This window comes from Micromys minutus, assembly GCF_963924665.1.
Source record: "Micromys minutus genome assembly, chromosome: 29".
Lineage (NCBI taxonomy): Eukaryota > Metazoa > Chordata > Mammalia > Rodentia > Muridae > Micromys > Micromys minutus.
The window spans coordinates 13,990,559-14,017,795 of NC_137964.1; the positions used below are offsets into that span (position 1 = coordinate 13,990,559).

The following is a 27,237-nucleotide window of genomic DNA, read 5'->3' on the forward strand; positions in this document are numbered from 1 at the left end:
GTCCCACAGAGTTATCCTCTGACCACCTCGTGTGCATTATGGTACACAGGTTCCCCCCTCCCCCACAACACATGCATAACCAATTCATCTATTTTTTTTTTAAGTTGGGCTTTAGAAGTGCAAGTTTATAACCCTAGGGCTGAACAGACAGAGTGATCACTGAAGGTTCTTTGACTAATGTTAGTCTAGCCGAACCAGTGACCTCCAGGGTCTGTGAGAAATCCTGCCTCAAAAACCAAGATGCCCTGAGGCTGGAGAGATGATTCAGTTGTGAAGAGTGCCTATTGCTCTTGCAGGGTTCACTAAAGTTCACTTCCAAGTCTTCAAGCTGGCAGTACACAACTGCCTATAACCCCATCTCCAGGCAATCTGACGCCCTCTTGTGGTCTCTGATGGTACCTGCACACACATTTAAAATAAAGGGAAATCGAAATAAATAAATGTGGAAAGAAATAAAAGAAAAAGATTCCTAACATCAGCCTCTCCAGCTTCCACTCCCATACGCACCCACTCGGATGCATTTACATGTTCATATACACACGGGGTACCTGCCACACATGCATCACATGATATATGTGGACAGAGGTAATGATCAGGATAAACTGTAGGCACTCCAGTTACTGTCCTGCCCACCGATCTCATGTAGTACATTCAGCAAACTATTCTTTCTATCCAAAAAAGGAATGAAAGTTGACACACGCACACGCACACGCACACACACCTAACTAAATCACTAAGTAAACGTAAAACATTTTAAAGCTAAGACTGGAGAAATGGCTCCGCAGGCAACAGGGCTTGGGGCTCTTTGGAGGACCCAAGTTCAGTCTCCAGCACTTTCACCCATACCAAGTGGATCTGCCTATGACTCCACTTCTGCTTATAAGTCTAGTTCCATGGGGCCTGATGGCCTTTTGTGGCCTCCCAATGCATGTGTGTGTGTGTGTTCTTTCTCTTTTTCACACACTCTCACACACCCTCTTTCACACACACTTTCTCACACAAACTCTCTCTCTCTCTCTCTCTCTCTCTCTCTCTCTCTCTCTCTCTCTCTCTCTCTCACACACACACACACACACACGGCCCCAAGTACACGATGAGCAACTCGGTGACTTCTCTTATCCGTTATGTCAGGTTTGTCCCTGCTGACTGAGGCAGGTCAAGTGTGAAAGGCAAGAAAGCATTGACTCTCACTCTCTCATGAAAGGCAGTGAGGGGTGTGGCATCCCTGGGGGTGTGGCTCGGTTGGGAGAGTACCATGCCTAGCATGAATGAGGCCATGTGTTTAAAATAATACAAGGTGTGGTGGTGGACCCTGTAGTTCACATCCTGAGGAGAGGAGGCAGGGGAATCAGAAGCTCAGGTCATCATGGGCTGCATGAGACCCTGTCTTAAACAACAAAAATGGGGGACCAAGGAGAGCGATAGGAGGGTGAGCAGTGAGTCTGGGTGTATCTGGATTCTTCTCTGTCCACCTTGCCTTCTGGGCTCAGCCTCCTGAGGTCCTAGTGCTCCCGCTGCAGCTCTGATCACTCCAGTCACCAAACTCTGAGATCTCTGGCCCAGTGGAAATTGTCTCAGAGCTGAGCAACTTCCTATTTATTCTAAAAACGCTGGGCTCAGAAATAAAATGTGTATCTTTATTTACCTGTCCATTGTAACACATGCTTAATAAACGTTTGATGGATGGATCTATAATGGGGAGATGAATGGATTGATGACAGTCCAGTAGGTGAATGGGTGGATAGTACATGGATGGATGACACATGAACCAGTCATAGGAGCACTGGTAGTTGTCTAGAGAATTGCTAAGTTTGGTTGCCCACATGGACAAAGAACTGAACTTTTGGGAGCTACAGAAAACCAAGCCACAAAGAAAGAAAGAGAGAGAGAGAGAGAGAGAGAGAGAGAGAGAGAGAGAGAGAGAGAAAGAAAAAGAAAAGAAAAGAAAGAAAGAAGGAAAACAAGAAAAAAAAAACCACTTTATCCTTTCAGGATGTGAGGGGCTCTAAGGTTCAAAGTCCTTAAACAGATGCAGTCTTGGGTATTTTATAGGGTCCCAGGGTCCTCCTCTCCCCTACCCACTACTGGTCCTGCTTAGATACCTATCCCTCTGTCTTCTTAGCATCTCTCATCCCAATGTCTTTTGGGAACAAGGTGACATCTCAGACCCCTTTAGATGGATAGATGGATGGGCAGGTTGAGTGAGGAATGGATGGATGGATGATGGATGGACTGATAGATCAATGGATGAATAGGTGGAAAGATAGATGGACAGGTAGATGGATTAATTGATTGGTGGACAGGTAGATGTATGTATGTATTTATGTATAGACAGGTAGATTGATGGATGGATGGATGGATGGATGGACAGATCAAAGGATAAATGGGTGGAAAGATGGATAAACAGGTAGATGGATGTGTAGATGTATATGTAGATGTATGTATGCATGTATGGACAGGTAGATTGATGGATGGATGGATGGACAGGTATACATATGTATATATGTACAGATAGTCTTATGGGTAGATGGATAGATAGATCAATACATGATTCGATAGATGGATGGATGGATGGACAGGTTGGTGGATGGATAAATGGATGAATGAATAGATAGACAAACAGGTAGATCAATAGATGAACAGGTGGGCAGAAGGCAGGCAGATAGGAAAGACTCTACTCATTATGTATCTACAAAAACCAAGGCCCAGAGAATCAAGTAACTTACCCAGGATCCCACATAATAAGCAGCAGAACCAAGTCATCTAGGACATTTTCCCTTGGCCATGGCCCAGGCGGGATGACAGCCCTCCCCCCCCCCCAGCTCTCTCTCTTGCTAGAGCCCCAAATGATTGCTGACTCAGCTAGATAAGAAATGGGCAACAACTTCCTCATTTTTTGGACCACAGAATACTCAACGATTTTCGAGGAAGTCCGTGGGGGAGAGGGCAGGAGGGACACCAGAGCCTCTATCTCCTGAGCCGTCCATATAAAGGCCAGTGGGAGTGAGACTGGGTGTGCTGAAGGGGACACCCTCATATCTCCAGGCTCTCTTTCCTGCATCCCAGCTTTGAACGCTGAGCTGTCTGGCCTCCAGGACATGGCGGGCTCTGCCATGATGTTTGCCAGCCTTCTTCTGGTAGCCTGCGTGTGCTTCATCTTCCCCACAGGTGAGACTTCTGGGCCAGTGTTGGGCGGGGGGTTGCTGGTAGCAAAAGCTTCTAAGGCCATGGCTGGTTTGGCACAGGGGAAGGTGAGGAAACCAAGAAGCCTGGGGCTGGGGGAGGCACTAAGTGGCCTGGGGGTATGACAGGCTCTGTATCTGCAGCTAAGAGCAAGCCTACAGTAGCCTGGATGCTCACATGGTTCTTCTCTTTCCTTTTAGACTCTGTGACCATCCCCTCATCTTGCTGCTTGTCCTTTATTTCCAAGAAAATCCCAGAAAGCCTAGTGGTTAGCTACCGGTTGGCCAATGGTAGCACCTGTCCCAAGGCAGGGGTCATGTGAGTATCTAATGTAAGAACTCCAGGGTCCCTAAGGAATGTCAGTCCTAGGCATCTCTAAAGAAGGCACTAGACATCTGTGGAATTCAGCTTCCTCACCCATGAAACTAGGGAAGCAGGGCAGGGGGGTAGTTCAGTCGGTAGCGGGCTTGCTTAGAATACACCAAGCCCTGGGTGGTTCCATCCCCAACATCACATAACAGCCAGGACATGATGGTATAGGTCAGTAATTCCAACACCCAAGAGGCTAAGAACATTCACAAAGTACCAAATGTAGGCCAGGCATTATGCATGGAGGGAAATACATAATATGTCATTAGCCTAATTAGTCTTCTCAACAATTTCATACAATACAGAAAGCTTGGAATCCCCCAGCCAGGGCTGGGGACATGGCTCACTGGTGCAGTACTTGCTTAGACCCCCTTAGTGAGAGGCTGGGATATGGCTCAGTGGTAGAGCCCCTGCCTAGAATCCCTCAGTGAGGGGCTGGGGGTGTGTCTCAGTGGTAGAGCCCCTGCCTAGAATCCCCCAGTGAGGGCCGGCAGTATGGACCAGCAATAGTGTACTTTTCTAGCATGTACAAAACCTTGGGTTTCATTCCCAGCATGGCAAAACCCAAAGTAACCTCACAGAGCACATAGGACTTTTTCCATTTTACTGAAGGTAGTTGGGGCTCAGTAAGACCAGTGGCTCAAGGTCACATGACCAATCAGGCCTCTAGATTCCACGTGGCTTCAGTGCCACCTTTTTACCTGGGGTAACAAGCATGGTTCGTGTCTTAAGCTGTGTTTCACAGTAGGAATGACATGTTAATAGTCCCCAGCTGACATCAGAGTGTCCCTCTGAGAGCTGGCACTGAAGGGGGCATCCCAGGTGCCCCTCTCAGCTATAGCATGCCCAGGAGACATGTTTCCATGCATAGTGTGATCTGGTAACCTTTACCTTTTTAAACAAATGTGTGTGTGTGTGTGTGTGTGTGTGTGTGTGTGTGCAGACGAGCTGCTATAGCATATGAGTGTCCATGTTGTGTGTTTGCATGCCTATGGAACCCAGAGGCCAAAATCTTGGGTGTCACCAAGTATGTTGTGCACCTCCTTCAAAATGAAAGTCTTTTCTAAAAAAAAAAAAAAAAAAAAAAAAAAGAAAGAAAGAAAGAAAGAAAATTAAGTTTTGTGTGTGTGTGTGGTGTGAGTATGTATGTATGTGTGTGCATGCACATAGGCACACATGCCACAGAACACCAGCCTGGAAGTCACCAAGTAGTTTAGCTAGCTGTCTGGCAAGCTGCAGGGAATCCTCCTGCCTCTGCCTTGTCAGTGCTGGGATTACAAGCATACACCACGCTCAAGTCCTGACGACTGAACTTGGACCTTCACAACTGAAAGGCAGACATTTTACCAACTGAGCTGTCTTCTCAGATCTGTTTTTCTGATACACAGAGAGACCATCACATCCAGCATCATCCTTCAAAGGCAGGGCCTCCTTTGCCTCTCAGAGAGGACACAAAATGAGTGTGGCATCTGCACCCTCCACCGTCCTGTCCCCCAGGGGAAAAACACGCAGAATTCGCGCAGAGAAGGTTCATGTTCAGGGGCTTCCGAGTGCCAAGGGCGAGCAGCTGAGACTCGCTCACGCTGACTTCCTCCTGAAGGGAAGGTTAGTCTCCACGCCTTGCTAGGCTTCAAACTAAAACCCTGCCCTTCTTTCCTTCAGCTTCACCACCAAGAAGGGCCATAAGATCTGTACTGACCCCAAGTTGCCATGGGTTCAGAAGCACATAAGAAACCTGAATGCCAAGAGAAACCAGCCTTCTGAAGGTGCCAAGGCCCTGGGTCCCAAGTTTGCTGTCCAGAGACGCGGTGGCAACAGTACTCAAGTTTAGTCACCTCTCCTCTGTCCCCGGACACGGACATCGGTACTGATGCTTTACCGGGCTGCTTTGGGCCTGACACGCCAGCTGGGATGAGGCCCGAGTTTGTTTCCCCATTCTCAGCATTTCTTTTAGGGAACGTGTTTATTCTGTGAGGATTCCAGGGAGCTTCAGGCATGCCAGAGCTCTGGTGTTTCCTGTGCTGAGTGAGAGGGTCCCAGAATGACATCCGTCATCCTGTGTTCTCTCGGGTGGCTCAAAGGCTTCATCAGAGCCCAGAGTACCTGCAGGTGTATCTTGCTTGCAGTTGGCTTCGAATGGGGTTCTTGTCTTGGGGTGGGACTTGAGGGCTGTTTGTCTGTCCACCTCTGGTTGAAGATCTGTCCATGGTAGCAACTCACAAGCATGTTGGTGGGTATTCCAGGCTGGTCCTAACTTGGAACAAATAAAAACTTGGCTGAAATGGAGGATTTCAATGGCAGCATTTTCAAACCCATCAGCCTTTGTAAAGCCGGGGCCGTAGCTCAGTTGGTGGGGTACTTGATTAGCACATACAGGACACTGGGTTTCAATTACAGCACTGCAAAAACTAGGCATGATGCCTGTAAGCCTAGCACTCGGGAGGGACAGGCAAGAAGGTCAGAATTCAAAAGGCAGAGGCAGGGGGAACTCTGAGTTCAATGCCACCCTGATCTGCATAGCGAGACTTTTTCTCAAAAGTCCTTCCCTTAAGAAGAGTTCAAGGCTACACAGCCACATAGAAAATTTGAGGCCAGAATGGCCCAGGGTCATCCTCTTCCTGCTGCCTATGGGTCCAGATATAAAGCTGTCAGCGGTCTCTCCAGCAGCATGTCTGCCTGGGAGCTGCCATGTTTCCTGCCACAATGAAAATGGGATAAACCTCCGAACTGTAATCCGGCCTCAATTAAATGTTTTCCTATATAAGAGTTGCTATGGTCATGGTGTCTCTTCGTAGCAATAGAAACCCTAACTAAGACAGGTTCTGAGACTGAATTTCACACGGAAATTCCAGCATACACATGAAAAGCCAGGTCTGTGTGTGAGTGGTGGTTGCCTGTGTTGGGGCAGAGGGGCATCTCGCCTGCGTGGAAGATGACTGACCAGCCAGCTATGCTAGAAGAGAGGATGAGCTTTGGTACTGAGAGAACCTATCTCTCTGAAATAGGGTAAATAAAAGAGAGGAACTCAGCATGTCCTCCTCTGACCTCTGCATATTCATGTCCATAATCGTGGGCCCACAGACTCACATGCCTGAAACACGCATGCGCCTGCACACACAAAGGTGGAGAACAATTGAACAATTGAGAGTGACACCAGATGTTGTCTGACTTCCGCATGCTTGCATAAATGAGTGTGCGTGTGCGTGTGCGTGTGTGTGTGTGATATAAAAATTAAAGATAAAAGGAAGATATGAGATAGCTGAAGGCAGAGTTCAATCTTCTAGGAATGGACTGAGGCCCACCCCTCTGACTGTCCTCATTCCGACGCACACCATTGATCTGTGTCACAGAAGGGTGACTTTTCCCTAGTTAATCAGAAAAAAAGTCCTGAGAAAATGAACTACAAAGGAGGTTCTAAAAATGAGAAGTACAAATGGGGAAAAAAAAGGGGGAGAAAAAAACACATAAAAAAATGTCCGATATCCTTATTTAGACACCAGGGAACTGAAAATCAACAACACTGAGATTCCATCTCACCCTCTCCGGAACGGTTCTCACTAGGAAAACAACAGGGGCAGGAGAGATGGCTCAGCAGCTAAGAGCACTGGCCGCTCTTCCAGAGCTCCTGAGTTCAATTCCCAGCGCCCCACGGCAGCTCACAACTGTCTGTAACTTCACTTCCCAGGGATCTGACACCTTCCTGAAGACACACACACATGCATGCAGGCAAAACAATTTACAGAAAAAAATATTTAAAAAAAAAAAAGAAAGGAAGGAAGGAAGGAAGGAAGGCTGAGCAAGTCACGATGAGCGAGTCAGTAAGCAGCTTCCTCCATGGCCTCTGCATCAGCTCCTGCCTGCAGTGTAAGGGTCCATGGTTCACTGAAGAATGATACCCCAGACTCAAATAGTATTATTCTGCAGAAGTCCAGCATGCTGGGCTCTCCCATTACCAGCATAGAGAGACAACCAAGTGTCCTCCAGACCTAATTTAAAGCACATTAGGGCATTCCGGGATAGGTGACTCTTACTTCATCTCTAGGGACATTCCAGCTTGGGGGCTAGAAACTGTTGCTGACCCATTGACCTTGCCTTCGGTCAGGTGGCCTCTCTGCTCAGATGGGAAGGTGTCCTGGGACTTAGAAGCCCAGGAACCATACAGCTCTGAGAGAAGGTCTCCTCTGCAGAGACATTGCAGCTCCCAGGGGAGGGGATCCCTAGCTGAGCTGATATCTGTTCCTTCTCTTTGCTTCTTTCGATGAGAGAGTCATACCAGGCAACAAATCTCATACAAGAGATCCATTAGAATGTCCAGGGAGAGAAGGAATAAACCCAGGAGTGGCTACTTGGGCTCCCAGGAGGGAGCAGCTGGCAGCTGGGAACTGGACAAAGTGCACTACTTATATAGGGGTTCTTGGGAGGCTGAGCTTTCTAGGATGGAGACTTCCAGTGTGAGGGTTGATGGGATTTCAAGTCCTGAGCTTGGGAGAGCTCAGGGATCGGTGGGATTTCCTGTTCAGGGATTGGTGAGTTTCTGTGGGAAATTCAGGGATTGGTGCCCTTTGTTCAGATTTTTCACCCAATTAGCATAATCTGGGGAAGCTCCTGTTGAGGGGCAATTGTTGAGCTTTGTGACAGTTACAGGGGCTGGACACTTAGGAAGGTCTGAGGAAGGGACCTAGGTGCTGGATCTGGGTGTGTGTGTGTGTGTGTGTGTGTGTGTGTGTGAGAGAGAGAGAGAGAGACAGAGAGAGAGAGAGAGAGAGAGAGAGAGAGAGAGAGAGAGAGAGAGAGAGAGAGAGAGAGAGAGAGAGAGCACATTCCAGCCTTGAGTGTTTATAAAAACTCACAAAGTATACAAAGCTTATAAAGGTAGTTCAAGGCAGGGAAAGCCTTCCTTGCTTCTTAAGTGGCCTGAATAACCAGCAGGTTATGAGCACCTACTGCTTTTCCAGGGGACCCAAGTCCACTTTCTAGAACGCACCTCAGGACTCCCACTTTTGGCCTCCACAAGCAATCATCCACAGGTACACACACACACACACACACACACACACACACACACACACTTGTAATTAGATATTAAAAGGGCTGGAAAGGTGGCTCAGCAGTTAAGAGCACTGGCTACTCTTCCAGAGGTCCTGAGTTCAATTCCCAGAAACCACATGGTGGCTCACAACCATCTGTAATGGGATCTGACGCCCTCTTCTGGTGTGTCTGAAGACAGCTACAGTGTACTCATAAACAAATCAAATAAATAAATAAATGAAAAGTCCAGCAAGGTCTATATGGTAAATTCTAGGATAGCAAAGGCAACATAGTAAAACTGTATCTAAAAAACTAAAATAACCCTGTAAAGTTCTTGTTTCCAAATATAGGCAACATTGAGGGGTTAATGCTTCGATACATGAATTTGGGGGAAAGAGAACAACACACTTCATTCTGTAACAGGAGGGCCATAAGGAAGGGAACCTGGACAAATGAGCCAGTTTATTCTAGTCCCGTGACCATGACAACAGAAGAATTTCAGAAGGGTATCCATAGTAACAGAAGTTCAAATGGCTAGCCAACCCTTGAGAAGCACCACAGATGGAGGGGGGTTCTGGAATGTCCATACAAACGTAGCCAGATCCCAACCAGCAGTGTGGATGGTATGAAAGAGAGACTTTAACCATAGGAGAGGGGGCAGCGGAGAACAGAGCAGGGTCCAGGGGGGCTGAAATGAAGGATATGCTCAGAACTGGGGGTGGAGAGTGAGGCTTTGTGTTGGATTTCCTGCACCAAGATAGGAGATTAAAAGAACATCTTGAACAGAGCATTGTGACCACATACTATAAGGTAGATTACAGCGGAAGCCTGTTTATGGCTGCACCCCTTACTTGTAGGGATCCTGATGTTTCATAAAAGAAATGCAATGATGTTGACTCACTGTAGAGGGAAGACAGTCATAGACAGAACCATAGGGAAACTGTGGAACCTTAGCACACATGTAACCTTAGTGTTTGGGAGGCAGAAGAGGGAGACTGAAGTTTAAAAGAAGTCACCCTGAAAGGCAATGAGACCCTAGCTCAAAAATCCAAAGGCTGTCCTGGAGAGATGGTTCCGCAGGCCAAGGCACTTGCAGCCAAGCCAGATGACCAAAGTTCAGTTCCCAGGAAGAAAGAACAGACCCCGAAAATTGTCCATAGGCATGCTCACACAGCTGATACCCCATCCCCGACAACAAACACATAAACAAGTCAATTATTTTTTCAAATCAAATGCAGGGATATAGTTTAGTGGTAGAGTGCTTGCCTAGAATCCCTCAGTGTTGGACTGGGACAGGGGTAGGGTACCTGTCTAGACCCGTAAGGGGCTGGTTAGCGTGGCTCAGTGGTAGAGTACAAATTGAGGATCAGTACATATTTCTCTCTCTCTCTGCTTCCTGACTGGATGCAATGACATCATCCGCCCCACACTTTTGCTGCTGTGGATTTTTTATCATGGATTGTGCCCTGACACCATACGTCAAGAGAGTCCCCTCTCTATAAATTGTCTTTGTTGGCTATTTTGTTACGGCAAAAAAAGTAAAGTAATACAGAAGCCACCTATAAAATATAGGACGTGAGCCAGGTAATGGTGGCACACACCTTTAATCCCAGCACTTGGGAAGCTCATCATATCCTTCTCTGCCATCTGCATATTCATGTCCTTATGTATGCACCCACAGACTTATGCACACGTGTACACACACACACACACATAGCTACTTTGTTTGAACCATAAATTTCTCTAGAGGCTCTTCCGGTACTGCACAGACTCAGAGGAGACAAACCAGGAAGAACTGAGGTGCCATCTATAAAGGGCCCAGGTTAATGGACCATGAAGACCTTCTCTTTGGGTCACATTGTTCTCCTGGCCATTGTCCTCAGTGTCCAGCTTGGTGTTGCCGAATGTATGTACCTGATCCTCCTCCCCCTCCCCCGGAAGCTCCTCCTCTCTGACAGGACCATCCTAAAGCCCTTCCTCTGTCTGTTTTTAGGTGGGAGCGACCTGCCTCTGCCCTGCTGTCCCTATTTCAGCCACTCCGTGATCCCATGGCACTGGCTGTACAGCTACCAGTTCACCGGAAGCAGCTGTACCAATGAGGGTGTGATGTGAGTGTCCCTCTGTCCTGCTCCATTGGCCACATTATTGAGCAGGGGCTGGGTAGATGCCCTCAGTGATAGACTAGACCTTGAGATGGGAATCTGGGGAGAGGGTGTCTGTTAGATTTCTGGTCTCTGGGATAAAATACCTTGACGAAAGGCACCATATGGGAGAAATTCTAGACTATAGTCTGTTCTAGTTTGCTTCCTGTCACTATGGTAAATGCTATGACCAAAAGCAACTCAGAGAAGGTTTACTTTGGATCGTACTCCATCACTAAGGGATATCAGAGCTCAAGGCAAGAGTGGAAGAAGAGAACATGAAAGAATTTGCTGTTTGCAAAAGATGCTGCTTACTGGACTTGCTCCTGTGGTTCACGGTCTCTGTTAGCTTTCTTAAATAGTTCAGGCATAAGGATGATGCCACCTATAGTTGGCTGGGCCCTCCCAGATCAATTATCAATGAAGACAAGTCTTCACAGGACAATCTTATTGAGGCAATTCTTTGAGTTTTTTTTTTTCTTTTTTTTTTTAAAGATGACCCCAGTCTAGGTTTACGCTGACAGCTAAGACTAAGACACAATCTATCATTGCTGGAGGAAGTCAAGGTAGCAAGATCTTGAAGCAGCTAGTCACATTATATTCATAGTCAAGAGCACAGAACAATGAACTGATTCATTGCAATACAGCTCAGCTTGATTTCTCTACTCTTAGATAGTTCAGAGTCTCTTGCCTAAAGAATAATGCTACCCATCGTGGGCAAGGCTCTCCACTCCAATTAATATACTCAAAATAGTCCCCACAGACATGTCCACAGACCAACTGAATCTAAATCATCTTTTATTAAGACTTCCTTCCCAGATTTTAGATTTTTAAAAAAAGATTTATTTATTATATATAAGCACACTGTAGCTGTGTTCAGACACACCAGAAGAGGGCACTGGATCTCATTACAGATGGTTGTGAGCCACTATGTGGTTGCTGGGAATTGAACTCAGGACCTCTGGAAGAGCAGTCAGTGTTCCTAACTACTAAGCCATCTCTCCAGCCCCAGATTTTAGATTTTTAAGTTTACAGTGAAAAGTAACCACCACACTAGGTTAGAGCCCAGCCTCTGCACAAATACATGTGCCTTTGAGACAGTTAGAGTCTGACTTTCACACCATATAGCAAGCCCTACTCTAAGAGCTGGGTATAAACTCAAAAGCGTAGCCAAGCGGTAGTGGCACACACATTTAATCCCAGCACTTGGGAGGCCGATGCAGGCAAATCTCTTAAATTCAAGGCCAGTCTACCAACCTAGTTCCATGACAGCCATCGGTATAATGAGAAAATCCTGACTTTATAAACATAAACATAATAATAATACCAAGAGCTGAATGTGTTGGTACAAACTTGTAATCCTTGTAGTCAGCAGGCTGAAGTGGAAAATCATGAATTTGAGGCTTGACATGACTACATGGTAAGACCTTGTTTTTAAAACAGAGGGGCGTCCTTGGCGTGATTCCGTCCTGCACTTCTGTTCAGTAGGCAGTTGTTTTCCGATGGCTTCTCCCACACCAAAGTGCAGGCCTCCACCTCATGTTGAGGAAGATGTAGAGTCAGAAGATGAAGATGAGGAGGATGTAAAACTCTTAGGTATGTCTTGAAAGAGATCTGCTCCTGGAGGTGGTAACAGGTCTCACAGAAAAAAGTAAAACTTGATGAAGATGATGAGGAGGATGATGAGGAGGAGGACAATGATGAAGATGATGATTTTGATGAAGAGGAAACTGAAGAAAAGGTTCCAGTGAAGAAACCTGTACGAGATACCCCAGCCAAAAATGCACAAAAATCAAACCAAAATGGAAAAGACTTAAAGCCATCAACACCAAGATCAAAGGGTCAAGATTGTCCTGCCAAAAACCAGGAAAAAACTCCTAAAACACCAAAAGGACCTAGTTCTGTAGAAGACATTAAGGCAAAAATGCAAACAAGTATAGAGAAAGGTGGTTCTCTTCCCAAAGTGGTAGCCATTCATTAATTATGTGAAGAATTGTTTCTGGATGACTGACCAGGAGGCTATTCAAGATCTCTGGCAGTGGAGGAAGTCTCTTTAAGAAAATCATTTAAACAGTTTAAAATATTATGTCTTACTTCATTTCTATAATAGTTAATTTCTGGATGCCCTTTTTATGATGCAAAATGAGAACTTTCCCTACTGTGTTTGATAAATGTTGTCCAGGTTCAATTGCCAAGAATGTGTTGTCTAAAATGCCTGTTTAGTTTTCAAGGATGGACCTCCACCCTTCACTTGGTTTTAAGTATGTATGGAATGTCACAATAGGACAGAGTAATAGTGGTGGTCAGATGTAGAAATGGTAGGGAAACAAAAATATGCATGTGAAACAAACTCAGTATTTTAATAAAGAAAAAAAAGAGGGGCGTGGTAGAATTGTGGGTTTGGTGAGATGGCTCAGTAGATAAAAGTGCCTTACATCAAGCCTAATCACTTGAGTTTGATTGCCTAGTTCCAGATGATGGAGAGAGAAAGCTGATCCCCTGTGAACTTTCTATAGTAGTTTCTTTCCTTTCCTCTACAATAACAACGCAATAACATAATAACAAAATAAATAACATGCAAATTAAATGTATGGAAACAGAACTACATGACATTTTACTGTGAGTTCTTTCTGTCCTCTAAGATTCATTGTGCAGAGCTGTTGTGTAATTCAGTGGTAAAACATTTATTAAGCAATATGAAGCCCTGAGTTATACTCCCAGCACACACACATGTAAAAGATTAAAATGGCATGGGCAACAGTTCTACTTCTCCAATCTATAAAATGAAGTCTACTAAGTACTCACATTTAAAGTCTGTTTTTCTATTTGACTTGCTAGAGATTGAATCTAGAGCTTTCTATAGGTTAGGCAAATGCTCTACCACTGAGCCACGTCCCCAGCCCCTCACTGGAGGATTCTAGGCAGGGGCTCTACCACTGAGCCACACCCCCAGACCCTCACTGGGGGATTCTAGGCAGGGGCTCTACCACTGGGCCACGCCCCCAGCCCCTCACTGGAGTATTCTAGGCTCTACTGCTGAGCTATAGTATCATTATCCCTAATCATGTCAAATATGTGCTTCATAGAGTGGGTGAGTTGTATCTCAATAAAGCTGTTAATTAAAACAAAAGATCACAATGCAGATTACTGCCTGGTAACTAGACCTTCTGAGACAGGATTCCTGGGGAATGTGGGCCTGAGGGTATGTGAATTCTAGGGGAGATAGAAAGGAAAAGTGGGCTTATCAGGAATAGGGTGTGGCAGTTGTGTTGGATAGGGGACAACCCTTGTCGGAAGTCTACTCACCCTCCTCTTTCATAAACTTCATAGGCATGGATGTCAAAACTCACTTCATCTCTCCTTTCTACAGATTCACTACAAAAACAGGCAAGCAATTCTGTGTCCAGCCAGAGGCCAAGTGGGTGCAGAGATACATCTCTTTGTTGAACACCAGGAAGCATTCGTGATCCTGCTGAATTTTCAGCTCAAGAACCCCTTAAATGCAGCTCTCGGCTCCTTTGCTTTCACGGGACCTGATGAATTGCTTTAGAGAGTTCACGGCCCTGCTGGAAGGAGAGCATGGTTTTCATTGCAGATTTTTAAATAAAGATTTGATTTCACTAGGTCTAGCAAGAAGGCTCAGTGGGCAAAGGCACCGTCAAGACGATCCCTGGGAGCCACACAGTATGACCGGACTTCTAGCTACTTTATACGGTTGTTATATGTACCACCTTTCTCCACCCCAATCCCTTCCAACTCCCCAACACCAGGTAGGTGAGAAAGGGGACACAGACCTCTTTAGACTACTTGCTGCTGAGTAGGGGTGGGGCGGGACCAATCTTCACTGTCAGGCAATCTAGCAAACCAAAGGCAGCAGGAGGAGGCGGCAGCAGCAGGAGGAGGAGGCGGGGACAGCAGCACAGCCTCTCAGGGCTCCAGCATTTATATACACTCTCCAGAGTCCCCAGAATTCCAGTCCTAAACTCTCTTCAGCTGGCGGAACCACACCCCTGCCAGAGCACGAGACAAATCATAGTCAGCGGCTCGGGACGATCTGAAGCAGCTCTATATCCTACACCTGGGATTCAAATAAAAACATCTTCACATAATGTAACTAACTGGGTTTTTTAAGAAACCAAAATCCTCACTCATGTGTGCCCCCGGAAGCCAGAGACAGGCAGATCTCTTTGAGTTCCAGGGCAGTCTGGTTTATATAGTGAGTTCCGGGCCTGCCAAGACTAGAAAATGAGATCCTGCTTCAAAGTAAATGATAATAATAATAATAATAATAATAATAATAATAATAATAATAATAATAATAAATGATTTAAAGACTGAAATAGGAAGATATATTTTTGTCCTCCAGATATCCACATCCAGGTACAAATACCCACACACATACGTGCATACGACATACACACAGGAGCTCTCAATTGAACCCAGAGTTTACCAATATGGCTTACTCAGGGATCACCTTCTGTGCCTGGAATCCTAAGCAGGCCAACCTGTCCTCACAGAATTATGTGAGCACAAAAACGGCAAAAAGCAAAACAAAACCCGAAAGAAAAAAAAACTCAGCAAAACACACAAGCTGTGAGCACTTTAATAGCATCAACCCTGTGACCCCCTTGAGTGCTAGACATCTTTCTGTTTGTGTTTTCTTCCGTCTCCTTTTCTAGCAAGGAATCGTGGCTATTCTCACTAGGCCTTAAGAAAGTGGTCACTGGCCAAGGATCATAGGTCTCACCTCAAGTATTCAAGTCTCTCTGGGAACAGGTATTGAAGTGAGAATTTGTATAGATTTTGGAATTGATCCAGAAGAAATCAGTTGGAGGCAGGGACATGAGACAGGATAGGAAAAGAAATAATGAATGTGTGTGAACAAGCCATGGGAGGTGGGGGTGGAAGGATCGGGAGTTCAAGGTTACATCAGCAATTTAAGGCCAGTCTGAACTACTCTAGCCCCAGTATCAAACACTCAATCTCAAGCCAAACTAAAAAAAAAACATGTCTGAGGAGATGGCTCTACTGGCAGATTGCTTGGCCAGCATGCAGGAATATCTGTTGTATCCCCAAAATGGAATACCGTGGATCTGGTGACTGGTGCACCTAGGGAGGTGGAGGCAGGAGGATCAAGAGTTTAAGGCCATGGGGGCTGGAGAGATGGCTTTTGGAGAGGCTCTCCCAGCACCCACACGGAGGCTCCCAATCATCTGTAACTCCAGGGGGTCCGATCTCTGCAGGCAACGGGCATGTGAATGGCAAACATATATAGATTATACAAGCAAAATGATCATATAAATATTTCAGCCTAAATAGAAAAGCGTTCAAAGTCATCCTGAGCTACACGCAGAGTCTGAGGCTACCCCAAGCTACATGATACCCTCTCTCGACAACTGAATTGTTATAGGAATTGTTAATCCCAATCTGAGGTTTCTCCCCTGATGTTGACCATTTAACTCCCGGATAAAAGACACAACCTTTATACGGACAATAAGCCTTAAACAGCACAAGAGCTGGGCAGATAGATAGCTGCCCTCTGTGCTGTTAGAGTCTCCTTTCCTATCAATAACTCCCAAGGTATTACTTAATATATTTCATCTGGGCTGCTCTTCATTCCGCTCGGCCAGTGCTCAGGACCACGTTTCCTTGACTCCTAACCCGTGACATCTTCTCTCTCCTTTGCCGCCTTCTCCTGGTGGTTCTCCGACCCCAAGCCTGAAATTCTCAACCCCACCTATGTCTCCTCTGCCCAACTATTGGCTGTCAGCATCTTTATTTACAAATCAGGAATAATTTGGGGGTAAGGCCACATGACATCACTCATCACTCAGTCTTTGTGCGGACTCCAAGTCTTGGGGGCCTGAACTTAGCATTACAATGCACATCAAGACCAAACCTCAACACTGAATAGAGACGTGGCTCATTCCAAAGCATGCATGAGTTTAGGTTCCAGCACTCACGTGAGATGGCTCACAGCTACCTATAACTACAGCTCTTACCAACACCCTCTTCTGGCCTCTGCAGGCACACATACACATAAATGAAAATAAAACAAGAAAAAAATTCATAGAACATGGAGAAACTTATACTGAAGCGTCCTCTCTGGTGGGCTAGCTTTTGTAGCGCTGGATTGTGCCGCACAGCTTGCTGGGGAGGAAAGGTTATCCCAGCTATGAATCTCCTGAACAACAATAATGCTGCCCCAGCAAGGTAGGATACACCCATGGGTGCAATGGTGGCTCAAATGTTGTGGAGGTAACCAATCACTGCTTAGATTTAAAGCCTACCGCGCTGTAGAAACACGTGCCTGGTACTGTTGACCTGGTTGAATTCACTGGTCCCAGAGGTAAATCTACTATCAGCCCACATCTTCTAGATCTGGCACTCCTGTCCAGGCACGTATGAGCTCATACCACAGCTGCTGTGGTAGCCTGCACACGATCATTTAAGAATGAAATAGGAAGAAACACAGAAGCCCCTACACAGAACTGAGGGAAAATGGACAGTTGATGGCTTATTTGGATCAGAGTCGGTGTTAGGTCTCACAGAAACCTGGACTCCTTCCGGGCACTTCTTACCCCAACCCCTATTCTGAACGCCTTCCTCCCTGGGGCTGGGTTTTTCTTCCCTTCCCTTTCTCTTTCCTATATAAATTCAGCCTACTTTCTCTTTCCTATAAACTCAGCCGCTGCAGCTACCTAGTCTCTTGGCCTCTTGCTTCCTGTTTGGTTCAGCCCCTGGGTCTCTCTTGGTCTGCTTGCCCCTGTCTCTCACTCTCTCTCCACTTCTTGCTCTGCACTCACAACCCTCGACTCTTCCAGATGTCTCTGGCTGGTTCCTCCCTCACATCTACAATAAACGTTCTCAAGCACACCTGGGAGCCCCTGCATGTCGTATATGGAAATGCCATTAAGAACTCCTTCCGCTGGTAACACTCATCAACCTGCCGTGACAGGATGAATCGGAAATGTCCCCGTGGTCTCTGTGATCAGCAGCCTGAGACCCACAATGATGGAGTCCTGCCCAGAACTGTAAGTTAAAACAAACCCTTCCTTCTTTTAAACTTTTTAAAAAAGTTTAAAAGGCTTTTCTGTTCAAGGCAGGAGAAAAGTAAAAAGTAAGATACTCAACGAAATCGCTGAAGATGAGAAATGAGGTACCCGATTGGACAGACAGACCCCGGCCTCAGTAGACAGACACAACATGCCCGGAATACCAGAGAGAGAATTAGCTGGGGTTTTAAGAGCCAAGAATTGGTGCTGGGTGTAGTGGCGTACACTTGAAATCCCAGCACTTGGGTGGTAGAGGCAGGAGGATCAGAAGTTCAAGGTCATCCTCAGCTATATAGTGAATTTGAGATCATCCTGGCTATCTGAGACCCCTCCCCACCCCAACCCCAAATATGGGCTGAATCTGGCTAGTCTCCTAGAGAAACTGATTAATCTACCTTTCTGCCCTCCACACACTCCCCCTCCACCACCCCACCCCCGGCTCCATTTGGTAATGGCACTGTCTCCTCCATTAGGAATCCATTAGCTCAGCCGAGGCTGGGATGAGGAGCCCATTAAGGCTCCCCTGGGTGTAGCCAGGCGTCTATCCGGTGCATTAGAGTGGAGACAGCTGGCGGGAGGCCCTTTGGGCTGGCTCAGCAGCTGCCTTCGCAGGATGAGGTGTGTTGCTGCCTCATCGGTTTCTACAAGCAAAGCCCGACAAGCCCAGGGGCCTTGCTTGAGGGAGTCTCTACATCTGCATGGTCCTGATGATGCTGTCTGTGTGCTGTGAAAAATCCTTTTGTCCAGGGATAAGTAGTTCCTATGTCTTTTTTTTTTTAAAACAACTTTTGATTCTGTAGCCCTGACTGACTTAGAACTCACCATAGAGACTAGGCTGGACTCCAACGTGCTAAAATCCTCTTGCCTCTATTTCTCGAGTCCTGAGATTATAGGTGTACGCCGCCACACCTCGTTCATGTGGTCCTGGGGGTGAAACCTTTCATATATGCTAGGCAATCATTGTATCAATGAACCAATGCCACAACCCTGGAGTTGGTGTGTGTGTGTGTGTGTGTGTGTGCACAGGCATGCAAATACATGCAAATACAAGCAGAAGCCCCTGAGGATGTTGGGTGTCCTGCTCCATTGCTATCTTCCTGTTTGAGACAGGGTCTCTCATTGAACTTGAAGCCAGGCCGGCTGGCTGCAAACCCTAGCAACCTTCTTGTCTCTGTCTTCTATAATGTGGAAATTACACGGGTCATTTTACACACATAAAAAAGCTGGGGCAGCAGTGTATGCCTGTAACCGTTACCCGGAAGGAGGTAGAGATAGAGGTACTTGGGGCGGTCTGTCGAGACACTCCTGCCAAATCAGCAAACTCTACATTGAGTGGAAACCCTCTCTCAAACAAAAATAAGTGGAAAGGACAGAGAAAGAGATCCACGTTTCACCTCTTGTTTCTACACATGCACACACACACACACACATACCAAGAAAACCTGGGTCTACACAAGACTGGACTTGTCAGTTGTGGATGAGAGAGAGAACTAATTGAGGAGCCCTATCCCTCCATGCTAACCTATTTGCTACTGCTGAATTCTGGGGACTGGGGGTTAAATGAGATGGAAGACCCACCCTGAGGAAGCAGGCAGCACTACTTGTTTCATGGCCTGCGATCCCAGAAACAAACAAAAGGGAGAAAGGAGTCCAAGCTGGTGGTGCACATCTTGGATCATCCCAGCACCCATGAAGCAGAGGCAGGTAGATGTCCATAATAAGTCCCAGGCCAGCCAGGGCACACATTGAGAACCTGTCTCCAAACAGGGGAGAGGGCTAGGTATGGTGTCTCATGACTGAAATCCCAGCATGTAGGAAGTAGAGGTAGAAGGATAGTTCAAGATCATCCTTCCTGGGGGCTGAAGAGATGGCTCAGTGGTTAAGAGCACTGACTGCTCTTCCAGAGGTCTTGAGTTCAAATCCCAGTAACCACATGGTGGCTCACAACCATCTGTAATGGGATCTGATGCCCTCTTCTGGTATGTCTGAAGACAGCTACAGTATAATAAATCAATCAATCAATCAATCTTAAAAAAAAAAAAAAAAGATCACCCTTGGCTAGCCAGTTTGAGGCCAGCTGTAGACTGGATATCTTGTGTGTTATATGGATGTATCACCTGTCAATTAAAAATCCTATGGCCTATGGCTTAGACAGGAAAGGTGGGACATCCGGGAGGGGAAAGGATTCTGGTAGAGAGTCAAGAGGGAGATTTGCCCAGAAAAGATGTGACACATTTTCTAGGGATTGGACACATGGTACCTGAACACAGGTAACCAGCCCCATGGCAGAATGTAGATTAAAATAAATGATTAGATATTATGGTCTAATAAGAGAAGTGCTTATCTATTTGGCCAAGGTATTTGTAAATATATTTTAAGTCTGAATCTTATTTCTGGAAGCATGGAACTGGGAGGAAGGACCAGGTCTACCTAACTTAACTGCAATTAGAATCCAAGCTTATGGCCTAAGAATGCCCAGGTCAAAGTCTAGGAAAAGTCAGGCTAGCTGGGAAAGAGGCCTGGTCTATTTAAAAAAAAAGAACAAAAGCTGACCAAAGCCAGAGTTTCCTCGAATAGCACAAGACTAGGTAGCAGGGAAGGTTTCCTAGTCAAGGAGCCAGCTAGACAGCTAGTAAGGAAGGTGGCCTTTTAAAGAAGCCACTGCCAAATTTAGGAACAAAACACAGAAGCTGGAGCTTCTCCCAAGGGCAGAGCACAGCAGTACCCAAGGGAGAGGAACCAGCTCCGGGTTAAACACAGGCAGATGGCAAAACCCATGGAGACTTCCAGAGACCACAGTGGTGGGATAAGGCCCTGTAGGTTCTCCCAAGTTTGGCAAGACAGGGTGGCCCAGTTCTGTCCTATGGGAATTAATGCTCTGAACTCATGGTGAGCTTAGAGATACAAGTAGAGATATCCTTAGAAATTTAAAAATAGATACATATCAATCTTAAATTGATATAAAGAGAAAGGGGAACATAGGTATATTTATTCACATAATGTATGTTTATAATTTTAAATTCAAAGATAGATCTGGAGAGATTGATTGTTCAGTGGTTAAGAGCACTGACTGCTTTTCCAGAGGTCCTGAGTTCAAATCACAGAAACCACATGGTGGCTCACAACCATCTGTAATGGGATCTGATGTCTTCTTCTGGTGTGTCTGAAGACAGCTACAGTGTGTGTGTGTGTGTGTGTGTGTGTGTGTGTGTATAAACAAGAGGTCAAACTTGGATCTCTTTCTCTGTCCTTCCCACTTATTTTTGTTTGAGAGAGGGTTTCCACTCAACGTAGAGTTTGCTGATTTGGCTGGAGTGTCTTGACAGAAAGTCCCAAGAACCCTTGGTCGTTCTTTTCTTGCTTACCTTTCTCCAGATTCACTGGCATTAAAGTCTACTGCTTCGGAGTCCAGCATGTACTGAAATTAAGATGACCATCCTGTGGACTGAGCAATTACTGGGTTCTTGGACTTTCCACTGGGAGAGAGCCACTCTTGGAGTAGCTGGACCACAGTCTGAAAGCCATTGTAATTAATTCTCTCTCTCTCTCTCTCTCTCTCTCTCTCTCTCTCTCTCTCACTCTCTCTGTGTGTGTGTGTATGTGTGTGTGTGTGTGTGTCTGTGTGTGTGTTATGATCACATAACATGGATCGTAGATCGTGAGCTCATGGCCATGAGCGCCAGCCATTTGGAGTAGGAGTGGCCCAGGCAGAACTTGGCAAGTGATACCTCAGGGTTAGTGACAGGGAAGTAGACAATCTAGCATAAGTGTGGATGTCTGCCCAGCTCTAGTGCGTTAAGACTTATCATAATTATAAAGGTGTGTGTCTTTTATTTGTGAACTAAATAATTTAAGGTGGGCTAGAAACTCCCAAATATTATTTACCACAACACACTTCCTTAAGTTGCTTTTGTCAGCGACAGCAAGAGGAAAAAGTTACAAGTACAGGAAGCAATCAAGGGTAGATGAGGTCATAAGGCCGGACTCCCCATCGTGGTATTAGTGGCTTCCTAAGAAGAGAAAAGAGGTTTGAGATAGCAGCTCCCTGCTTCTCAGTGCTGCCAGGGGCTGTGTTGTAACAGATCAAGAAGACCCTCTTTGGGGCCAGCACTTTAAAGCAGATTTCCCAGCCTCTAAACTTACTAGAAATACATTTTGCTTTACCCATCTCACAACCTCTGGTATTGTGTTATATGGCCAGAAAATACACTGAGATAAGTCCATGATAACATCATTTCTTTCAGTCTACTAGGTGACCGAGGTGGTAATGGGCTAAATACCCATTTCATAGATGAGAAAGTTGAGGGTCATGGATGTTATATACACAGACATGATTCTAGCACTGCACCCCAGGCTAGCCCATCCCAAAGTCTGTTATACAACTTGTACAGCCTCACTCCCTCGAGGAACACATGGCCAGCTGCCCAGAGCACTTAGCTCTGGGAAAGTTTCAGAAGACATCTTCTGTGTCTGTCCCAAAGCCTGGAGCTCCTTTAAGAAAAGACAAAATCAGTCAAGCATGGTGACATGTATTCATGAAGCTGAGGCAGGAGGATCATGAATTCAAAAGCATCTTAGGCTACCGAGTGCCCTGTAAAGGTGGAGAAAAGAAGCCAGCACAGCTTTCTAATCCACTGGCCTTGGTGACACCAGAAGTAGCTCTCCACTGCCACCTACTGGCCACATTTTATAAGACGTGTTCATCTGTGTGATGTGGTTGCTTTTGCCTGCAACCCCAGTATTTAGGAAGCTGAGGCAGGAGGATCCTGAGTTTGAGGATGGACTAGGCACCTTATGCCAGGCCAACCTGGGATAAATAGGAAGACTTGACAAAACCTGTGGAAAGAAGGAAGGAGGGATGAAGAGAAGGAAGAGAAATTTAAAACATTTGTCTTATTCTTTTGCCTAGCCTGGAATTCTTAAACCTCTTGACTCTATTGTCTGGCCACTAGAATATAGGCACGTGCTTTCATGACAACTAATAATCTACTGCAGGGACCAGTGTCACAGTATTACTAGCTTCTATGCAACAACCACTCAGACAACATGATCTACCACTGAGCCACGCCCCCAGCCCCTCACTGGGGGGATTCTAGTCAGTTCTCCAACTCTGAGCTACATTCCCATGCCTCATTTTATGCTTTATATTAAGAGTCTCACTAAATTGCCCAGGATGGCTTTTAGTCTCTAGCCCAGCTTTTCAACTATACCACCTCCCGCCTCATTTGTATGAGTACCTGGTGTGGTATACCTGGACCACAAGGACTATTTTCTGGGTATTCTCTCTCTCTCTGTTTCTCTCTGTGTGTCTCTGTCTGTCTGTCTGTCTCCCCCTCCCTCTGTCTGTCTTCATTCCTTTCTTTCCTTTTTTTTCTAATTGCATTACTGGCCAGGATAGTAGCTCATACGTTTAATCCTAGCACTAGGGAGGCAGAGGCACGTGGGCCTCTGTGAATTCAAGGCCAGTCTCATTTACAGAGAGTTTCAGAACAGCCAGGGCTACACAGAGAAACCTATCTTGAACACTCCTCTCCATGCTAATGCTAAGGGACAGAGGATTTCCCCCCCAAAAACAAACAAACAAACAAACAAACAAACAAAAAAAACGCCCAAGACATGCAGGTGCAGAAGATGGGGGCTACATAAACAACCCATTAAGAGTTAGACTCTCAGAGGAACAGCAAATGCTTGTGAAGTTTAGCACAATTTTTCATTCACTAGAATGCTGAACAAGTTTCTGTTATGAAACAGTCTGTCTTGGTCCTGGGTTGGGAGCTGGGGAAGATGCTGTAGGTTAGCCAATGCTGTCTTAAGATTGTCAATAGTTCTGTGAAGCTCCTTCTCACGATGATTTCTGCTGAACTATTTCACCTCTCGTTTTGAAATCCTTCCCTTTAATGGAGGGAACGAGACATTGTGGAAATGCTTGTGAGGAAGCCCCCTCTCTCCCTTTTCTCTTAACTGACAAGTCTGGGTGATGAATTTTTATTTTTGCTTTGTTTTCTGATGAAGATTTTTCTTTCAGAATAGGATTGCATAATATGTTTAAATGGAAGAAAAACCCATCGTGATTTTGTGAATTAGCAAAGCAAGAAAAAAAATAATAAAATATTTCTTGGTTTAAAAAGGAAGAAGAAAAAAGAAAAGAAAAAAGAAAAAGACCCAGGGCCATTTAACTTTGGTTCTTCCCCGGCTTGCTGGCCTTTTTCCTTCCCCTGCCTGTTTCTTCTTAATAAGTGGACTCTGTTTCTCCTCTTCTCCAGGTGACCCTGATTCAATTGCTTTGAGATGCAAGAACCTGGCTATCCCAGCCCGGGTTCTGTAGACCCCAGCTGAGACCTGTAGATAGCCTCAAACCAGATCTATCTATGCTAAATAAATCCAAACTATTCGGGACACACTTTGCCCATTCCATGCTTACACAGGTACCCTGGGAGCCAGAAAGGGATATCCGGTCGCTTGGAGTTAATGCTGGTTATACGCTATTTGATATGAGTACTGGGAGCTTAACTCCAAGAAGTAACTGAGTTACCTCTCCAAATGTGCAGTGTGTGTGTGTGTGTGTGTGTGTGTGTGTGTGTTTACCCATGTGGAGGTTAGACGGAAACTTGCAGTAGTCGGTTTTCTTGTTCTTCCCGGGAATCGAAAAGGTGGTGGGTGCCTTTTAGCTGCTGAACCATATCACCGTTCCTGTCTTATTAATTTTGGCTGGTCTCATTTTTGCTGAAGCCGGTCTGGAACTTGCTATGTAGCCAAGGATGACCCTGCACATTTGAGCCTTGTCCTCTGAGCCCCGGGATGACAGGCACATACCACTAAACTGTGCTGGGTCTCCGCAGTTCTGGGGATTGGATCCAGGACTTCCTGGAAGCTTAGACAAGCACATTGACTAACGAGTTGCCAATGAGCTGCATGCCCCACGCCCAGCCCCGGTTCCTTTTTTTGTTTTTTTTTTTTTTTTTTTGACCTGCTCTATTTCACAGGAAAACTAACTGTCATGAAGCTGTCCCTGCCCGGTGCCTCCAAACCTCAAATTCCTCCTTCCCACTCTGGTTTACTCTAATAAGAACTAGGCTGATCCCTTAATCCTTGTTTAAAAGGCTGGTGTTTATTGATGCCATAAAATCTGGACAAGGAGGCCTAAATCCGTCTTTAGCTGAGCCCAGAGCATAAGATCAGTGTGGAACTCAGAAAGGCCACACCAAGGTCAGAGCGTTAGGAGCATTGTCTGTTCTGCTGTTATTCTTCATTGACATCATTCCCTTGGGCACCTGGGGTGGTAGCTCAGTTGACAAAGTACTTGTCTTACAAGCACAAGGACTTTGAGTGGATTCCTTGAATCTGTATGAGACACACATGAACATGCACGCACACACCTCCACCAAATAGACCTGGTGGTTTTTGCTTGTAATCCAAGAAACAGAGGTGCAGAGGGATCCCTAGGGCTTGTTGGCATACTTAGTGAGCTCAAGGCCAGAAAGAAACCCTTTTCTCACAAAAACACAAGGTAGGGGGCTGGAGAGATGGCTCAGCAGTTATTAAGAGCACTGGCTGCTCTTCCAGAGGTCCTGAGTTCAATTCCCAGCAACCACATGGTGACTCACAACTATCTGTAATGGGATCTGATGCTCTCTTTTGATGTGCCGGCATACATGGAAGCACAACACTGTATACATAATAAATAAATGAAAACACACACACACACACACACACAAGGTAGAAGGGCTGAGGACTAGAGAGATGGCTTAGCAGTTACCAGAAGACCCAAGTTTGGTGGTTCCCATGTGGGGTAGCTCACAACCATCTATAACCCCAAGGACTCTGACACCCCATCTGGCTTCTGCAGGCACCTGCACACATCACGAACAGATAACCCCCAACACATGGTGTCCAAACATACTTACGCATTCTTTCCCACCAGAGCACAATTTATAGATCACCTCCTTCTTATATGAATATAGTCTCATTGTCCTGGACCCCTGAAGTCCCTCTTCCCACATCCCCTTGGCACAAGCTTACTCAGGTAACTCCTAAAGAGGTGGAGCTTTCTCCTCTTTTGTTCTAGAGTTTCTTCGCCTTACCAGCTGTCCTGGCTAGTTTTATGTCAATCTGAAACAAGCTTGAGTTATCTGGAAGGAGGAAACCTCAATTGAGAAAATGCCTCCGTAAGATCCAACTCTAGGGTATTTTCTTAATTAGTGATTGATGGCAGGGAGGGCCCAGCTCATTGTGGGTGGGGCTACTGGTCCCAGTTTCTATTGGAAGACACATTGAGCAAACTATGAGGAGCAAGCCACTTTCTCATGGCCTCTGCATCAGCTCCTGCCTCCAGGCTCCTGTCCTGCTTTGAGTTCCTGTCCTGACTTCCTTCAATGACAGACTACAATGTGGAAGTGGAAGCCAAATAAACCCTCTCCTCCCTAACTTGCTTTTGGTCATGATGTTTCATCACAGCAATAAGAACCCTAAGATGCTAGCCTACTGTTGGCCCTACTCCCTCGGACCACTTCTGTCTAGGCTTCAAAACTTGGTACCCACAATGCCACTGTGCATGGCAAAAGCCTTCAGTGGCTCCCCGGTGCCTGCGAATGCTCTGTCTCTCTTATATGCCTCTATCAAACGTGAATTTTTACCCAAGCTTCCTAATTTAGAAGATATCATCTCATCGGCAGTTTCAAATTAAACTTCTCTTTCAATGATGGCACAGTAGTTAAAGTGATTGCTGATCAAGTGTACGAATCGCCCCAATCAGGATCTTAGGCTAGCTGCGGGTGGTGGCCTGCCTGAAAATTCCAGCCTCTGCAGAGGGAAACAGACTCTTCAGTGCAAACTGGCTAGTGTGGCTAGCCTTATCAGTAAGCTCTGGGTTTCCTGAGACCCTAACTTGATGCAAGATGCAAGAGTGATAATGACCCCTGACATCAGCTTCAGATTTCCATGTGCACAGGTGCACACTCACACACTTCGCGACATACCTATAAACCGAACCTCTTTCTTTGTGGGAGGCTGGAGGATCCGTGGGTTGTACCTATAGAGGTGTGTGCCTGTGATCCTAGCATTCAAGAAGCTGAGGCAGGGGGCTGGAGAGATGGCTCAGCAGTTAAGAGCACTGACTGCTCTTCCAGAGGTCCTGAGTTCAATTCCCAGCAACCACATGGTGGCTCACAACCATCTGTAATAAGATCTGATGCCCTCTTCTGGTGTGTCTGAAGACAACTACAGTGTACTTATAAACAATAAATAAATAAATCTTTTTTTATCTTTATTTTATGTTCTTTTTTAAGATAAAGTTGGATTATTTATTTATTTATTTATTTATTTATTTATTTATTATAAGTACACTGTAGCTGTCTTCAGATACACCAGAAGAGGGCATCAGATCTTATTACAGATGGTTGTGAGCCACCATGTGGTTGCTGGGAATTGAACTCAGAACCTCTGGAAGAGCAGTCAAGTGCTCT

At 45.9% G+C, this 27,237-nt stretch overlaps 2 protein-coding genes and 1 pseudogene across 3 annotated transcripts; all 3 read left to right on the forward strand.

Moving 5' to 3' along the window:
- Positions 1 to 2,994: 2,994 nt before the first annotated feature.
- Positions 2,995 to 6,249, forward strand: CCL24 (C-C motif chemokine ligand 24). The gene is made up of 3 exons (XM_080941474.1): positions 2,995 to 3,168; positions 3,384 to 3,501; positions 5,215 to 6,249. The coding sequence occupies exons 1-3, from the start codon at positions 3,099 to 3,101 to the stop codon at positions 5,381 to 5,383; spliced, it is 357 nt and encodes a 118-aa protein (XP_080797600.1). The 5' UTR covers positions 2,995 to 3,098; the 3' UTR covers positions 5,384 to 6,249.
- Positions 6,250 to 10,413: 4,164 nt separating this feature from the next.
- Positions 10,414 to 14,188, forward strand: CCL26 (C-C motif chemokine ligand 26; the record flags this gene model as incomplete). The annotated part of the gene is made up of 3 exons (XM_080941044.1): positions 10,414 to 10,486; positions 10,574 to 10,688; positions 14,092 to 14,188. 3 exons carry the CDS (start codon positions 10,414 to 10,416, stop codon positions 14,186 to 14,188), a joined length of 285 nt encoding a protein of 94 aa, XP_080797170.1.
- On the forward strand, positions 12,224 to 12,778 carry LOC308439238 (nucleophosmin-like; annotated as a pseudogene). The gene has a single exon. The product of its transcript is annotated as a nucleophosmin-like (transcript).
- Positions 14,189 to 27,237: the final 13,049 nt, after the last annotated feature.

Bases quoted from the DNA above. Each gene is read 5' to 3' on its own strand.
- CCL24 (XM_080941474.1), top strand. From the start codon at position 3,099: ATGGCGGGCTCTGCCATGATGTTTGCCAGCCTTCTTCTGGTAGCCTGC. The intron at 3,169-3,383 runs GTGAGACTTCTG...CTTTCCTTTTAG, and splicing joins GTGCTTCATCTTCCCCACAG to ACTCTGTGACCATCCCCTCA. The intron at 3,502-5,214 runs GTGAGTATCTAA...TCTTTCCTTCAG, and splicing joins TGTCCCAAGGCAGGGGTCAT to CTTCACCACCAAGAAGGGCC.